General features: G+C 46.9%; 1 protein-coding gene across 8 annotated transcripts in view; it reads left to right on the forward strand.

Annotated features, from left to right (window-relative positions):
- The window catches only part of mid2 (midline 2), an 88,066-nt gene that overhangs the window by 43,437 nt on the left and 30,339 nt on the right, over positions 1 to 14,290 (forward strand). For 6 of the 8 annotated variants that reach the window (XM_077021721.1, XM_077021722.1, XM_077021727.1 and 3 more), the window contains exon 2: positions 2,961 to 3,696. In XM_077021721.1, the coding sequence (XP_076877836.1) occupies positions 2,977 to 3,696 (720 nt within the window). In that variant the 5' untranslated portion in view covers positions 2,961 to 2,976. Of the gene's footprint in view, positions 1 to 2,920; positions 3,697 to 14,290 lie in introns of all 8 variants that reach the window. The other 2 variants (XM_077021723.1, XM_077021720.1) reach the window with 1 other exon arrangement.

Below are 14,290 nucleotides of genomic sequence, written 5' to 3' on the forward strand. Positions count from 1 at the left end.
TCAGTGATCATTGTATTATCATCATTGTACACATAATTCAAGGAAAAGTTGTCCTGCGAGTCATTTTACAAATGAATTGTCCCCATTGTGTAGACAAGGATAATTTTCCTTGTTTCGGAAGCGCCATGTTTCTCGGTGACTCATGCGTTTTGTTTTGTGTACAGCAGAGAACATTCCCGTGGGGTCTGGTGTACCTTTAAATAAAGACCCACAGACAGACATGTTAAAATCAAAGACACACAGACAAACAGGTTCAAAAGCAGCCCAGCCGTCTGCCCCCCCACCACCCCCCCCCCGTGGTGCTTCTGAGAAGGCCAGAATCGGTCATGACGTGATCTCTCCACACAACCACGCTACAGCCAGTGGATATGGCTTTCTCTGGAATAGACAACCTTACAGTTTCTGGGTCTGAAGTGCAGCTCTTAACATTAACCTCTGAATCACCTCGGACAGAAATTGGTCCCTTTATTTATTTTTTTGTTTATTCATTTATTTATTTATTTTTGAGTTTTTATCACAGGGAGATATGTACATGTGCGTGTAAGTGTGTGTGCGTGTAAGTGTGAGCGCGTGTGCGTTCGTGTGCTTGCATGCAAGCACAAGTGTGATAAATAGAGGTATCCATTATAATCAACTCCCTCTTTCTTGAAATTCTTAAAATGATGTGATTTTTTCCCCCACTCTTTTCTAGTTTGCACTTGACCCCCGTCATGCTCCTCTACAAATGACATCTTTTTATTTATCACAAATATTTTAAAGGGAGCCACTAATCATCTAAAGAATGTCTAATTAAGTATCTTCTGTAAAGCGTGACATTTCTTAAACTGCTTAGGTCACAGTTGGGCTCTGACCTTCTCTTCTCATTGAATGTCCACTCACGGAGGTCATGCACCCTCTGCCTGCTGTATTTGTCTGCCTTATCTGATTGTCATAATTGGGTTTTGACTAGCCAGAGATTCAAGGCAGCTGACAAGGTCCCTTTTGTGAGGACCGATAAGTAGTCAGAGAGCTAATGGAACCAGCAGCCAGGTAAAGGTTACCCAAGGGCATTGCCTCTTATCACCATGCTATCTGCATGACTGGATCCAGGACATTATTTATTTTTTCCAATAATGAATTTGCCCAGCGGCCTGTTGCTGCTTTAATCTGGGCGACGTGGCGGTGAGAGCGGATTAGGAGGCCCTGGAGAGTTTGGAGTTCTCCGAGAAACCTGAGCATGTGTGCTTTTCCAGAAGAGGCCCAATCCCTGGTAGAGATGAGACTGAACAGAGGAGACTTGGAGACAGTTTTGGGCAGTGGAGGTCTAGAAACAGAAAAGCACATCTTAAATCGCAAACCTGAGTGAAATTATTAAAGATTAAGCAAACGATTAGATTTAAAAGGCATGAGAATATTGTGTTGTGATTGCGTTTGGCTTTATGCCTTTGTGTGGCAGGTACCCTTCTAAAGGTGTGTGCTGAGGTTCTAAAGATGTGTGCAGAAGAAAGATCCATATGGCACATTGAGACAGGGAGAGGTGTGATATCCATGCAAGAGTGAGGAAATATTAATGAAATCGCATTAACAGGGTTTATCAGCGTTAATTCCCTTGCTAACTTTGTCTCCCCTTGTAGAAGACAGATTAAGAGTTGTCTTTGCATGTATGTGTTGTCTGTGGGGGATGTGCCATGGTTGGTGTGTGTGTGTGTGTGTGTGTGTGTGTGTGTGTGTGTGTGTGTGTGTGTGTGTGTGTGTGTGTGTTTTACACCTCTCACCATTATAATTGATTTCACAATGCATAATAAAACACTTAATTGTGTTTGCTTGATGCTCATTGTAATACCAGTTTAAGGCTCTTTCTTTGAAATTGCCAGTGTTGCTATGTAACGTGTGAAGTGTAGTAAGATCGTACAGTAAGAAACACTTCCCCAGTGAGGGCTGGTGAAGCGTGGGCGGTCATGTCTTCTCTCCTGTGCGCCCGCTCTCCTGGGAAAGGAAAAGCTACAAACTATATGCTGTTCCATAATCCAGTATTTTGATATGAACCTGCACATGTCCATAAGAAGCACAGGCACATGTAAAGGACGTTATAATGTAACACCTGCTTATTACAGTAGTATTTAACGCACGGGCACTTGCATTTCTCCACATGGCGTCTGATTTTGCACATACGGCCCAAAAGCGTTCCAGTGAATCACCAGATTTCAGCCTGTTTGACAAATGTGCAGCACAATCGGTTTTGCCAGAGCGTGCAGCCTTAATTCCAGTGGTGTTATTTACAAGCGTCTACTTATAGGTTTTGCTGTAATATCACAGTTTCGTAACATGCTGTACATATCAAGAATTCTTCTTATTATTGCTTTTATTATTTCAGTAAAAACAGAACTAGGCACTCTGGTGCTAACATGGTCTGTTGAGGTCCTTACAAGGACAGAGGCAGCTGAATAAAACAGACATGGTCAGAAAAAGCTGTTTTTGTTTGGGCTTTGAAACGGTTCACTCTCTACAATGTTTTAGTGAGGTTTAGGGGTCAGCAGGTATAAGGGATTCATCCACATTTCTGCTTATTCTGCCTTCACTTGCTTAAACTTTTCTTACCGTATATACTAACAATTTTTATTTCATCTCTCTTCTGACTGACTGCATATTACAGTACATCTTCAATCATTTTTGACATTTATTCTGCAAGAATATTTTTTAGAAAAGTAAAAAACTTTGTTGTGCGTGGGCAAACACTGACCTGTCATTAACCTTCCTGCCTTATATCAAAGTCACATTCCACTCCAAATTTCTATGTTGGCTACGAAGCTTCATCGTGCCAGCAAACGTGAGCTGGACACTGAGAGAGTTTGGAGTGGAATTTCACTTTTGCTGCTCCCTGTGCCACCAGGGCAGCTGGGGGTGACCGCTTGCCACTAACCCCCGGCTATCTGCCACGCAGGTGACTGACCCGCTTCTGTGGGATTTGATGTCGCCTTTAGATCGGTCCAACTGAAGATGGAAACCCTGGAGTCCGAGCTGACGTGCCCGATCTGCCTGGAGCTGTTTGAGGACCCTCTGCTGCTGCCCTGCGCCCACAGCCTGTGCTTCAACTGCGCCCACCGTATCCTGGTGTCCCACTGCTCCGGCTCCAAACCCCTGGAGTCCGTCTCCGCCTTCCAGTGCCCCACCTGCCGCCACGTCATCACCCTGAGCCAGCGTGGCCTGGAGGGCCTCAAGCGCAATGTGACCCTGCAGAACATCATCGACCGCTTCCAGAAGGCCTCCGTCAGCGGGCCCAACTCGCCCAGCGAGAGCCGGCGCCCGGCCCGGCCCTACAGCGCCACGCTCGGGGGCGGGAGCTCGCGCGCCAGCCCGGCCGCCAACGGCGGGGGGGGCGGCGGAACCATGTCGGCCGAGCAGCGCGTGGCCTGCCAGTTCTGCGAGCAGGAGCCGCCGCGCGAGGCCATCAAGACGTGCGTGACGTGCGAGGTGTCGTACTGCGAGCGCTGCCTGCGCGCCACGCACCCCAACAAGAAGCCCTTCACCGGCCACCGGCTCCTGGAGCCCGTGGCCGACGCCCACCTCCGCGGCCTGGCCTGCCTGGAGCACGACAGCGAGAAGGTGAGCATGTACTGCACCGTGGACGACCAGCTCATCTGCGCCCTCTGCAAGCTGGTGGGCCGGCACCGCGAGCACCAGGTGACGTCGCTCAGCGAACGCTTCGACAAGCTCAAGGTGGGTGAGACGGCTTCTGTGTGGAGTCTGTGTGCCTCGTGGCTCTGTGGGCTGTACTAGGGGCTTGTTGGGGGCTTTGGTGATCGGTATTTCAGATTTTCAAAGAGATAGGAAAAAAAAACAACTGTTGCCTCCAAATCAATCTCTCTCTCTCGTGTTTCGTTGTTGTTGTTGTTGTTGTTGTTGTTATTGCTTTTGTTTTAATTTTTTTCTTTTGTCTCATCTTATTTTGTCTCGTCTTGTCTTGGTTTTTTTTTTTAGCTGATGCCCGTAAGTGGTTGAGCAGTCGATGCTTACCAAGCTGTGTCTCATGATATCAGCTGTTCTTTCTCATTTGTCATTTTCTGTTGGCTGTGACATAATGCTGTGCTCAGTCAGAAAGATCAAAAGCCCTCTAAAAGTGTGTACATGTTTATTCCGAACTCTGTAGCTTTTACATCTTGCATTTCATCCCACCAGCCCCACACTAAGCAGTGTCCGCCTTCCCTGACATCTTACTTTGCCGTGTTTCAAGTGAAGCCCAGTGTGTATGGGCCCGGGTGCCTGCCCACCTGCTCTGCCGAGCTGCAGCCATTATCACAGTCGATGAGCGTGCACTTCTTAAAAGCCCGGCTCTGTTGAGCACTCTCTCGCCACAAAGAGCCCTGCTGCTGAATCAGGACCCAAACACAGAGGCCCTTTTATGGCAGAGTTCTCGACCCACGCTGAACTGACGCTCTCGCGCGCAATGCACACACACACATACAAATACATGTACAAAAAAAACCCTCATACCCTGCTGCTGGTTTTAAGGTGCCTTGTGGTTGGGAGGCATTGAAATGAGATTCAGAATCAACTCTTGGCAAAACGTACCTTTCCCGTTATAGTGATAATCTCTGCATGACTCGGGTTACGAGAACAGAGGAGACTGAGGTGCTGGTGGAATGCACTGTGTCAGTTCACATGGGACGTATCGGTTAATGTGAGACCTTTTGGAGAGAATAGACAACCTGTTGAAGTCCCATCACAACCTAGTGTCATCAATAGCTCGCCGTTCTGGGCGTGCGACATCATTATGCTGAAGGCGATTGCCTGCATATACGATCTCCCTGTGATCCACTATTCACACCGATGTGCCTTCCCCCTCTGGTCATCAAGGATGTGAAGGCACTCACACCAAGAGCACTTTGGTCATGTGACCCAAGCAGCATTGTGAGTGGCACAGAGGAAAGTCGATAGCTGAGAAAGTTCCACCTCTTTTGCCTCCAGTTCTTCTCACAAGGAAAGAGAAGCCGGCGTGACTCAGCGGGGTGAGATTTTATTTCCTCAAGCAGTTCTTCATGGGCTGAAAGGAGGCGGCTAATACTGTTTAAGTGGACTGTTTGTGCCTTAATTACCTGATGTGTTGACCATGCGTGTAGGCTTGCTTTAGCAAGCAGAAAAGTTTCTGCTCCGTCATCACGCTGCGTGAGGGGCCTGCACCAACGTGGGCTGCCGCTCATTTAAAATGCACTTTAAAGTGTGTGCGTCTCGCACGGGGACCCCGGTGTGCGGCTGCTTCCCCTCGCCACAGCAGATAATCGGAGCGTTCCGCCGCTCCAACTTTGAACTTTGTCTGACTTTGAACTCCCCCATCCTGGGGATCGCGCTGCAACGTAGCCGGGCTCTGTGCCGCAGACCTTTAATTGTCTTCGGTTCTGAGCAAAATCCAAAGTTCTTGTTTGTGCATGCACTGTTAGGAGGTACTGAGTGTCATGACCCGTGCCGAGTCTAATTCCACCCTGCAAAAGGCGGCAGTTGGATGGGGGACCGACCCAGCCCGCGCCAGCCCGCGCCGCCTCTGCCATGAAGCATGCAATGCAGCCTGTAGGCGGCTTATCGCGGTAGCTGGCACGGGGCTGGCGGCAGGGCGGCGCGTTGGCCGCCGGGTTCACGCAGGGTTCACACCGGGTTCACGGAGGGTCCGACAAGACACGTTTTTTAAAGACACGTCCTCTCATCGAGCACTTGTATTGCCCACGTGTACCGAAGCAAAACAGCACCAAGTAAACATGGCGGTTGGCCTTCTCCACTGCTGCCATGTCCTGATGCCACTCCACGGAGGAGCGCACCGATTAAAGCGTAGCAGCTACTCTGGTGCCAGTAATGAAACGAAGCTCATTGTGTGTGCTGGATACCCCCCCCCCCATGTGTCCAAATATGACATCTGAATAAAAAGGGCGATTAAAGGCTTAATTTCTATTTTGGAAGAGTTGCAAGTTGCATCAGTCTGCTCCGATTAAAGTTCCCGCGCGTCTGGCAGCCGGCCTTCTTAGTTTAAGCTCCTTAAGGAAGTCGTCAATCTCCTACCGGTGGTTTGTGCCGGGCTCAGCACACACAGACCCTCCCAACACCGCCCAAGCGTCAGCCGTCGCCGGGCCGGACGGGTCACTTTCTAAGCGGCGCTATTATCGTCCCGTTGGGGATGCGTGAGCCGAAGGCGGTAGAATGGCGTGATGATAGTGCCTGGCTTCCCTCTCACAGAGAATCAGGCTTGGGTTTTCTTGCTGCCAGTACAGCAGTACAGTTGATTAACCCATCCCCCCCGCAAAAGGTGGTGGGGTGCGATAGGGGGCAGCGGCGGTATGCTAATAAAGCAGCGTGTATTGTGTTTGCTCGACTCTGTGAGAAATGAGCGGGGAAGGGAAGTGGTTCCGCGATCCGCAGCAACGTTTGTGAAATCGAGGCTGTCTCTGGATAGCACAGCTAAACGATTTAAGGACAGATTTAATAACTTATCAGGCAATTACTATGGTGGGGGTTTTTTTTAGGGGTGCTAACTTTTTCTCATTGCCGTCTCTCTTCTCGCCAGGGACATGCTGGGAATGTGCCCTTTAGACGGTGCAAATACTGTTGGTCTTCTAAGTATTCTCTTTGGGGTATAGCAATTTTTTCAAGGATTTCTGTGACTTATTTTTGGTGTGTGTGTGTGTGTGTGTGTGTGTGTGTGTGTGTGTGTGTGTGTGTGTGTGTGTGTGTGTGTGTGTGTGTGTATTTGTTGCAGAATCCATGCGTACGATCCCAACAGTCTGATGCCTGTTGTGTGTGGGAATATTGTGACAGGCTATTGGGGACGAATATAAGGGCGTGTTGCTAAATTGCTAAAGCCCACTCTTCCATTTCACGCAGTGAGATGTCAGCTGGGCTTTTAACAGTCGCTGAGTTCACTTATCAGCCCTACAACGTAGCACTTGTTATACAGTGCAACCTACTCCAGTTTCCCAGCTCCAGAACTTTCTCAGCCATCGTTGTTTTTATTTATTTATTTTTTTTTTACACGTTGTGACGTTCCTGTGCTTTGTGCCAAGGTGTGAAGTGTAAGGTAATGCAAATCTCACCCTTCGACGGCGAACTGAAAGGGGCCGTATCAGCAGAGCCCAGGGAAGGGGATTATAAACTGTAGTGACTCTGGTTTTAAGAGATTATTTTGCTCAATCTTGCTCTTCTTTGAAACGGGATTTGTGTATTAGTTCTTCTTGGAAAGTCTCACACATGCACTCATGTCCTTCATGTCCTGCTGTCTCTCTTCCCTGGACATGTCCTAATACACTATGCTAAAATTCATAAAGTTTCAGCTATTTGTATTTCCTGTTTCTGAAGGTGTCTTGACTCCTCTTTATTTTGTTTTTGTTTGTTTTTTATTTGCTTTTTAAATTGAAGTTCTGGTCACTCATTTTCTCTTTGAGAATTCCCATATGTTTGTTCTCTTATTATGCTGCACATTGCAAACAAACACAAACTGCTTCATTGGAAGATATTTTGACTCTCCAGTTCAAATCCTCATTGGCTGAGTGACACAAACCTCACCCACTTTCCAAGGGCACACACAAGTTTCTCCGTTCAGTCTGGAACATTGGAGGACAGTCCCAGCCAGAAATGTCCTGTGTCGACGCTTTAGCTCTGTCTGCTGACCAGGACCACCCTGTCCTGTCTGCCTCAGTGCTCTCTCATCCTGGCTAGGCTGCGTGAGTTAGGACACGTGTCCCCGGCACGTCTGTGACCTCTGACCTCTGAGGAATCCCAGTTCTCCTCCCGCTCTTCCTCAGGGAGCCATGCCAAAGCCCTGGGCTCATTCTACCCCACAGGCCTTATCTCTGACCCTTCCAGTGAGCCATGGAAGAAGACAGAGGGCCAGGATCTTATCTCTATGCCTCGGAGGTCAGTGCCAGAGACCGGAAACGACAGAACAAGCGTTTCCTTCATAAGTGAGCTGACTGCTGGAAAGGCTTCGGTTTGTGACGTGTGTATGAACTCCCGTGAATATTCCTGGCCAAGATTCCAAAATTACAAACAAGCGGGTTTTGAGTTTTGAATTTAAAAAAGTCTAAGCTTTGTGTATACATCCTGTGTAAGGAAGGCCCTGGTGTAACATGTAACCATTCCATGGTCAGAACTTTGCTTTGAAAAGTGCAGAGAACAAGAATGCGGATGGGGTGTTGCATTCGGTTCAGCTGCCCCTCAAAAGCTCAATTTAAGAACTCAAGTCCTCGGTCACGTTCACTGGACAGACAACTGCAGGGACTGAAAGGGAGACGTTCATGAAATTATTACGGCTACAAGCCTACCGGCATCGATACAAAGAAATATCAGCACTGTGATTTAAAATATATTTGTAGTACAATTCTTTTCTACTTATTTTGATTTTAAAGTAAGGTTCTTTTTGTTATTTGGAATGTTTCTTTTGACGGAGAAGTTCTGTAAGTTTCCAGCGGCCGTTGTGGTCTTCTTCACAGAGCTATTTACTATGTGCAATAACAGGCATTGATGCCAAGTCCCATTAGAGGCGTGGCTGACCAAATGCACTTTTCTGCATGATCCTAGTGCCATTGTCTCAGCCTGTTTGGACAGGTATCTGGAGCAAGCTAATATGCTGAAAAAATAAAATATTTTCAGCATACTTTCAAAAAGTGTTTGGGACAAAATCAGCCGTTTGGGGAAGTGATGGAGGCATGTCCCCGGTGTAAATGACACATACCCAGTCGAACAAAATTCATTCCACGGTGTGAAGAGCACACTAGTAAACATACTGAACAGAGACACATCGTGTATGAATGAACCAGGCATCATTGTGAGGGTCCTTCTCCCCTCCCAAAACATTAATGGACCCGTATGACCCCCACCCGCCACACACACACTTCTTTAGCAGCTTCCTTTTAAACCATCGTGTGTGTGTGTGTGTGTGTGTGTGTGTGTGTGTGTGTGTGTGTGTGTGTGTGTGTGTGTGTGTGTGTGTGTGTGTGTGTGTGCTTCAGAACACGAGGCGTTTAATGTGCTGCTAAAACCGTGGGCACTGCTCCTCTCAGCCACGCTGAAGGCTGGTGACAGTGTCTGTGACTCCAGGGAGCTGCCGGCTCCCTCGCTGAAGACAGTGAGTAGGACGGCCAGGCCTGCTGGGGCTCGGACTGCTTATCTGCTCCGCTAACATTAAGCCCTCTGCCACGCACACTAATTATTCTGGGAGATTAGGACCCACAGGAGGTTTATATATATATATATATATATATATATATATATATATATATATATATATATATATATATATATATATATATATATATATATATATACATATATATATATATATATATATATATATATATATATATATATATATATATATATATATATATATATATAGTTTGCGCTGTCAACATAATTGCACATTCTGCATCACAATGTGCAAAAAAGACGCTTTTATCTCCAGCCCCGTGTATGGGAGGAGCGGCCGGTACGTTTAGCTGTGCCGGCACAAGTTGAAATGCAAGTGCGGTTCCTGTCCTCACTGCTGACTCCTGTTTAGGCCGATGTACTTTGAAGGGTAGTGAGGCCAAGACAGTCCCAGTCCCACAGGTGTAACTTCAGCTGCCACTCAGTATCCATTACTGCCTGTGTGGATTAAGCAGGCTTATCCTCTGACTGTTGGCCAACATGCGTTGGGTGAGACCAAGCTGCTTTGTGGATAATGAAGATGCTTTTCTCCCCCTATTAACCACTAGACTTTGGGTTGCAGTGATGTGGCAACGAGGCAGCTCCGTCTGCCCCAACTTCTTCCCCGCCATGCCACAGTATTCCTGCTCACTGCTCACACACACACACACACACACTGCCACGTGACGCAATGCCAGTCTACCCACGCCGGGCCCAACGATGTGTGCAGCAGCACACCGTTCATTCCACTTTCAAACGAATCCCACAGTACTGACAGAATTTCAGAAATATCTCTGTATTATACAGTTTCTTACCCAAACGTTTGATGGAAAGAAACAGTCTTTTTTTATGTAGCCAATTAGGGACTGAGACGGTGTCTGGTGGGCGGTGGGGTGCTCGTTTGCCAGATTCCACCCGGCCTTGTTGTGCGTCTCAGACGGCTGCCTCGGTCTCCTGTGCTTCAAGAAGTAGGCCGCATCTCCGCTGTGAACTCCCCGAGAAACAGGGCCTGGTCGCTCTGGCTGCCGTTGTGCTATTTCATTCCCCTCCGCCACTCAAAACATGTTTATGCGTAGCGGCAGCGAGACGTCGCGTGTCTCGGGAAGGAGGTCGGCGCTGAAGAGCTCCACGCTAGTTATGAGCCTTATCTTAAAGGCCAGAGACCAAAAGCTGCTTGGCTGGAAAAACACACAGCCTGGCCTCAGTTCTGAAGGAGAGCGAGGTTAAAGCGTCGTGGTGAATTATAGTCTTAAGGAAATGCGAAAATGTCCGCTGGCGTTTTTGAAGCACTCCCAGAAGCAGCGCTTGCGGACGGAGGCTGCGGTCAAGCCGCCGTTGCTGGGAGGGACCTCTTCTTGACTTCAGCGCTCTCCAGAGGGTGGGGGGTGTGAGCAGGGTGGAGGACTCATGACGATGGGCTGACTCACCCCCGTCATCCTCCCCGAGACATCCGATGTCTCCCCAAGCAGGCCATGGCATGTCTCTGTCTGCAGGCAAAGGCTCTTCGCTTGGCGGAAGCTCTCGTGCCAAGTGTTCCATTAATTAATCCTGCCTTATGCCGGTTGCGGGGTTGAGGGTTAGAAATGTAACCCTACGGAGAACATTTTTTGGAAGCCTTTGCATCATTAGCTAGATTATATGTGCAGTGCATGACTGGCTAAAAACCTTCCACACGCCGTAGAGTGTTAATTTTAATTTTTTTTTTATCTTTCAGCCTGCTCAGTCCCGTTACTTCGCTGTATCGGAAATGTCGATTAGGTCATGAGCTGATGAGACAGCAAGACGTGCCAGTGTAGTTTGATCACATTTGTGAGAACTTTTAATAATGTCAGAACTGCCTTTCTCATCCATGGTGGGAGAAAGATATGGAGACGTACGTTTATGAGGGTTCTACCGAAAAATGTTAATCGCTGATCTCAGATGGGCATGGAGCCATTCCAAAAGGCTACGTTTTATATGGCTTGTATAAGTGCTGTAGGTAATATCTGACATGTAATCCAATTCAGAGGACCCAAGGGGTGTCGAGATTTATGAAGAGAAAAAGAACTAATGCAGCAGAATCCCTTTCCATTGACTTCAGCTAGATCTAAATTCTGTCACTTCAATAATTCATTCTGTTTTCATACTAAGCTCGATCTGATGATTTACTGCAATCTCTCTCTCAGCAGAGTGCCTCGTCTACTAAAACAACAAATCGTAAAAAGTCCAGTTATAATGACATTACTCCTCAAACGCCGTAACTCGTGCTGTCGTCAGGGTTATGCAAATGAGCTCAGTGTTCCCACCCCACAACACCCCCCCCACCCCCCCCACCCCCCCATTCACTGTCAGTTCACACGACTGCCTTACTGGGATTTTGGCACCACCAGACCCCACATTCCTGGGTGGTGACATAAGGTGCACATCTGTGTCCTGTCTGCAGGCCGAGTCCCAGGCCCAATCCACACGTTTGAGTTTCGGGTCTACTGTTATTCGGCTCGACGTTTCTCAAGCATCTGCACATCTGTGAACGGACCCGGGAGCCCTATTCAGGGAGTGTGAGCCGTCAGAGTTAGCGCTGACCCTGCCTCTCTGGGGAGCAGCGAATCACCATGTCATTCCAATCTGGGCATATTCTGCAGCTGCTAATTGTGTTACACAAAATAATATGTAAAGCCATATCCCAGACAAGCTGTGTGAGACTCTAGATATGCCATGCATGTCCCTACTGGTGCCGTTTAACTCGCTGACAGAAGAGCTGACACTCATTTCCAAGTCTCTGAATAAATTACTTGCAGTGTTGTCTAACTAAAAGACCCTGGTCTGAGTCCCTTGCAGGGTTGGGTTTCTATATCATGTCTTGCAAAAGAGAAAGCTGGACTTATTTCAAGGTGAACGCACCAGTTTAAAAGCCACCATGGTACAAAAATAGCATCCGGCAAAAATAGCAACAATGACAGAAAGATAGAGTCATAAATATGCAGGGCATTGTTATAGCTGTGTTTTAGTCTCCTACACCACTGCATCAATAGTATCATCCTCCTGGTTCTTATAAGAACCTCGTGTTTTTGCTCATGCTTTGTGATGGCCATCAGCTAACCTACATGTGCCGTGTGACCACCCCCACCCCCCCAGAGTGAGTGAGTCAGGCCTCGTTAGAAGGTTTTCCCACCTGAAGCCTTTGGAGATGTCTCCATTTAAAAGCATCACCAGCCTAGATTAATGGAAGGATTGGCAGTGGCACATAAACGCAGGGCAGCTCCACACCAGATGTTGGGAACACGTTGTGTAATGTCTGTTGTGCCAGAATTGAGGTCATATATATAATGGAGCAGTATTCTTAGACAAATCTGTTGGGCAGTTCCTTCTTCACTTAATGTCTTTTATGGGTGTAATTAGCATGAGCGGATTTGTCTGTCTTGAGTTGCTTCTCGAGGAACATATGCACTGTGAAGGGAGAGAGTAAGTGAGGGAGAGAGAGAGAAAGAGAGAGAGAGAGATGGGGAAATGAATAGAGGGAGACTTCTCTATTGCCTTTGTCTCTCCTCACTTGACACTTGTCTCTTTAACCATCGTTGTTCACGCTGAATGGCTGGATGTTCTCTGCATGCCGTCTGCATGCATAGGCGGAGCCAAAGCAGGGGCCGGGGTGGCACTGGACCCCCCTGAATTCTGATTGGCCACCCCAAGTGCCCCCCCAGATGACTGACATGTCACCGCATCGCACATCTTGTTGAGAGCCTGTTGCGTTTTGTAATCGGTAATAATACTCAATGCTCAATTTCATTTAAAACATGCAAGCAGCAGGCACGACGGAGAATTTTTTTCAAACGAACGTGTTGTGGCGAATTCCGAGTTCCCTCGTTTGCACACGCATAAAGACGCTACAGATGATATTCCGGAGTTACAGTGATTATAACTTAGTTCACTGAGCACTCTAGTTTTGTCCTAACTAGATATTTAGACATAATACTGCTGTAATACTGCGATGTCGTGGTCCGAGGTGAACTTCGGTATAGCCAGTGTGTATTTTATTTAAAATAATTAACACCCTTGAGCCAGTGTGGCTTTGGACATAGATAATGCAGTTTGCTGTGATGGATAATTAAAACCTAGCTCTTATTTATGTATAGAAACATAAATCGACAATATAATCTGTAGCGTCTTTATGCGGATAAACGAGGGTTGTCGGAATGCCCCACAACACCGGCTGACAGTAAAAAGTGTCGCACGTGAAATGCTACAGGCACCGTTCAGAAACTGATCAGGGGTGAGTTTCCCAAAACGTTCTTAGCGCTAAGTAACTTCGTAACCTCGTACATTTCATACGAGGTTACGAAGTAGCGCTAAGAACGTTTTGGGAAACTCACCCCAGTTCAGTTAAATGGGTTCAGTTCAGTAGATATATGCGGCTTTTAGCCCGGTGCAGCTTATAAAACATTTTACTTTCTTTTTTTTTAACTTTGTAGGTGCGGGTAATATTATGAATGAATTATATTATAATTTTACATATTGTACATAAATAGTAAAAAAAGACACTTTTCTAGGAAAAATATTATACTACACATTACATCTACAGTGGTTTCTTTGCCCCGACTTAAGCTTGTGTGACCGTATCAGTGATGTAAGTTACTGAAAATATGTAGGCCTACTCAAATGGAATTAATTATTTCAAAAACAGTCACTCAATGATCGAGGGAATGCTGAAAGCAGCTTTCGTATTTCGTATATTTGGATTGTAAGATATGCCAGAAGTAGCACATCTGTGTTTTTACTTTTACATGTTGTACATTTTGCACATTGTTAAAAAACTGCAAATTTCATACACAAATCTGATCTCCTGCGTGTTTAAGATGTACTTGATATGAAAAGTATAACATTTACAGATTTTGATTGCAATTGAATGCTTTTCGTAAATATACATTGTCATAGTCTATGGACCCCCTAAAATAGCTTTGGCCACCCTCTGGCCACCCCAAGGATAAAAGTCTAGCTCCGCCACTGTCTGCATGTTGATTTACGTCGAGCGAGTTCATTATGAGCCGTTTGACTAGAGAGCGTCAGGGTGACTACAGAAGGGCCTTCCCTCTCAGACCGTCACATCTTTCCATAAAAACTGAAGAGGCGTGGCGGAGGATGGATGATTTATCGTGATGTACTTGGAATAAGG

The sequence above is a fragment of the Brachyhypopomus gauderio genome, chromosome 11 (genome assembly GCF_052324685.1).
Source record: "Brachyhypopomus gauderio isolate BG-103 chromosome 11, BGAUD_0.2, whole genome shotgun sequence".
NCBI lineage: Eukaryota > Metazoa > Chordata > Actinopteri > Gymnotiformes > Hypopomidae > Brachyhypopomus > Brachyhypopomus gauderio.